Genomic DNA, 3150 nt, shown 5'->3' with positions numbered 1-3150 from the left:
TCCATTATACAACTATACAAGGGTCAGCGTGTGATAGATAACTTGCACCTAAAGATAATTGATGTGCCACTTGCTAGCTAGCTAGAAATTATGGACCAAATCTGTTAATTAGGTCGAATTTTTTATTTTGAAAATTTCTGTTCCACAAAAAGTTAATAAACAAGTATCTCTATATGAACCATTCCTCGAACATTATTGGACATTTTACAATAACAAATTCAGTAAGTCAACTTCACTCGATAATATTTACTATTTTAATATTCACGTTACGTATGATTTGTTGGGATAGTCGTTGTTGATACTTTTGCCCATGAATTGATCTTCTCTTCATTTTGACAATTATTATTCAATGTTTTGTATATATATTATGTTGTTTCTGACCTTTTCAATGAAACATGTCGTTTATTTGACAGACGATCGACTTCGATCTTTTGAAGTATATATTATGGGAAATGCTAAATATAATCGCTATTGCTTTTTAACGTACAGAAACATATTGTATATTTCTATATAACAAGTCCACCTCAGAATTCTATTGTAAGAGTATAAACATTTACATTAAGATCATATTTTAGGAAATAAATACTTGGAATGAAATGAAGTTTATATTCCCACAAATATAAGAAAACTTGCCAAGTTGGTTGAGTGCAAGTACTCCCAAAATCCAGAACTTAAACAGACGAATGATGTGAATATCATATCTTGAATAATAAGAGGTTAAGACCTGAATTAATCTTGCTGTTGAATCCTTTATCGATTGTTTGAACTATATTTAAATTTTCAATAAATCAGCCAAAAAACACAGCATCAATAATTAATATATCTATACTTTAATTTCTTTTCTATATCTATAATCTATAAACCCTTATAAAGAGAATAAGGTTTAAAGCTTTAAGCATTTTTTACAATATCCTTAAACTACCCCTAACCCTATAATAAGTAACATATGTTCACTTCACACCACTTCTTTGTCTCTCTTTCTTTCATACTATCACCTTTCAGTGTGACAGTGTCCATCATCACCGACACCCCGACCATCGCCTTCCGTATTCATCATCACCACACTTAACTATCGTTTTTTAAATGGTACCGCTGCAACGCGCGTGCACCCATCTAGTTACTCCGTAATACTTATTTCTCTTGATATACAATGAATTGAACCAAATCTATATTGTTTGCAGCTTAAGACAACAAATTCGTTTTATACATTCTGCAGCATATATTATATATTACTAATATACATATACTTATGTCAATTAATTATTTATTATAATATTTCAATCGGGATCCATGCATGCATGCAGTTTTTCAAAAACACGGTTTGCTGAACTTTATAATATATAATAGATTTAAGTATGAGAAATTATGAGTTGGCTACCACTTATTAACTAGAACTTTGAAAGTTTCCTTGATTTGCTTCCTTGTAGCTTCATATATTTTTGGTATTTTTATATTTTGACTTTTTTGCATGGTGGACTTTCATTCTTCACTCATCGGCTATAAATAGTACTATTCCACTATGTAATTTCTCTCATCAACTCATTCACCAAAATACACTACTACTTAACTTAATTCATACATCAGACTTTCAACCATCCAGCACTCTTTTTGGTTATTTAGAAATGGAGGCTTTTTCACTTAACAAAAAGCTTATTTTGTTTGTTGTCCTATTAGCCACCTTCACTACCTTGGCACTAAGCCAAGGCAATCGTGTTGCAGGCGGTCCCCAAGGCACTCGTGTTGGCTTCTACAGGTCCACTTGCCCAAGTGCCGAATCCGTTGTCCAGTCAGCGGTCCGGTCTGCAGTTCAAGCTAACCCTACCATTGCACCTGGTTTACTAAGGATGTTCTTCCATGACTGCTTTGTCAATGGTTGTGATGCATCTATACTAATTAACGGTGCATCAACCGAAAAGACTGCGCCACCCAATTCTCTCTTGAGAGGCTTTGAAGTTATTGATGCTGCAAAGACACAACTCGAAACCACCTGCCCTGGAGTCGTTTCTTGTGCTGATATTCTAGCCATTGCTGCCCGCGATTCCGTTGTCCTGGTACTTAAGCACTATAAAAAGTCCTTTTTGCATTACATGTGGGTTAACTGCATAACTAAATGTGGTATTTATCGCTATTTTGCAGACGGGTGGACGTAGTTGGCAGGTGCCCCTGGGACGTAGAGACGGATTGGTTTCACAAGCATCTGATACGGCAAACTTGCCCGCTTTCAATGACCCAATGACTGTCCAAATCCAAAAGTTTGCCGACAAAGGTCTTAACATCCAAGATCTTGTTACCCTTGTTGGTAAGCATGCAGAACAAAATTAATTAATTAAAGATAACTTACAATACAATAAGTATATACATTATACGTATAATTAACTATATATATGCATGCCCTCATGATAAAATTAAGCTTATATATATGTCATTTTTCGTTGAATAGGTGGACACACAATAGGAACAGCAGCTTGTGCTTTATTCAGCTACAGACTATACAACTTCAACAACACCAATGGACCCGACCCGGATATTAACCCAGCCTTCTTGCCACAGCTCCGAGCACTCTGCCCAAATGGTGGTGATGGGTCGAGGCGTGTGGCCCTTGATACAGACAGCGTGAACAGCTTTGGCAGTTCGTATTATGAGAACCTGAGGAACGGACGGGGAGTAATTGAATCGGATGCCAAGCTATGGAGCGACAGAAGGACCCAACGGTTTGTCCAAGGATTTTTGGGAGGAAACGGGCAAAGATTCAACGCTGAGTTCGGAAGGGCGATGATAAAGATGGGCGATGTTGGGGTCAAAGCAGGAACTCAAGGCGAAATTCGTAGAGTTTGTACTGCAACCAATTAATTAATCAACTGATGAAAGTTAATTGCACAATTAATTCATACTTCAATTGTCAATATATATATGTTACACGCTTGAATTAAATTGATTGATAAATATGTTAATCAGTTTTTTTAATATATACGCAATAAAATCATCAAAGGATTCCGAGAAAGATATGTCGATCGAGAAGTACGTGCTATATTTGCATATATATGGCTAATTCATCATATATTTCTGCATGCGCATGACATGCATGCATATGATAATTCGAACGTACAAATAACTAATTAAGCGTTGCACGATTTAATTAATTGCTAAATC

The 3150-nt window shown here is 35.7% G+C and overlaps 1 protein-coding gene across 1 annotated transcript; it reads left to right on the top strand.

Moving 5' to 3' along the window:
- Positions 1-1549: 1549 nt before the first annotated feature.
- On the top strand, positions 1550-2931 carry LOC122597737 (peroxidase N1-like). The gene is made up of 3 exons (XM_043770305.1): positions 1550-2051; positions 2137-2299; positions 2441-2931. The coding sequence occupies exons 1-3, from the start codon at positions 1623-1625 to the stop codon at positions 2848-2850; spliced, it is 1002 nt and encodes a 333-aa protein (XP_043626240.1). The 5' UTR covers positions 1550-1622; the 3' UTR covers positions 2851-2931.
- Positions 2932-3150: the final 219 nt, after the last annotated feature.

The sequence above is a fragment of the Erigeron canadensis genome, chromosome 4 (assembly GCF_010389155.1).
Source record: "Erigeron canadensis isolate Cc75 chromosome 4, C_canadensis_v1, whole genome shotgun sequence".
Lineage (NCBI taxonomy): Eukaryota > Viridiplantae > Streptophyta > Magnoliopsida > Asterales > Asteraceae > Erigeron > Erigeron canadensis.
The sequence above is the reverse complement of the archived record's forward strand: the minus strand, read 5'-3'. Positions and strand labels throughout refer to the sequence as shown.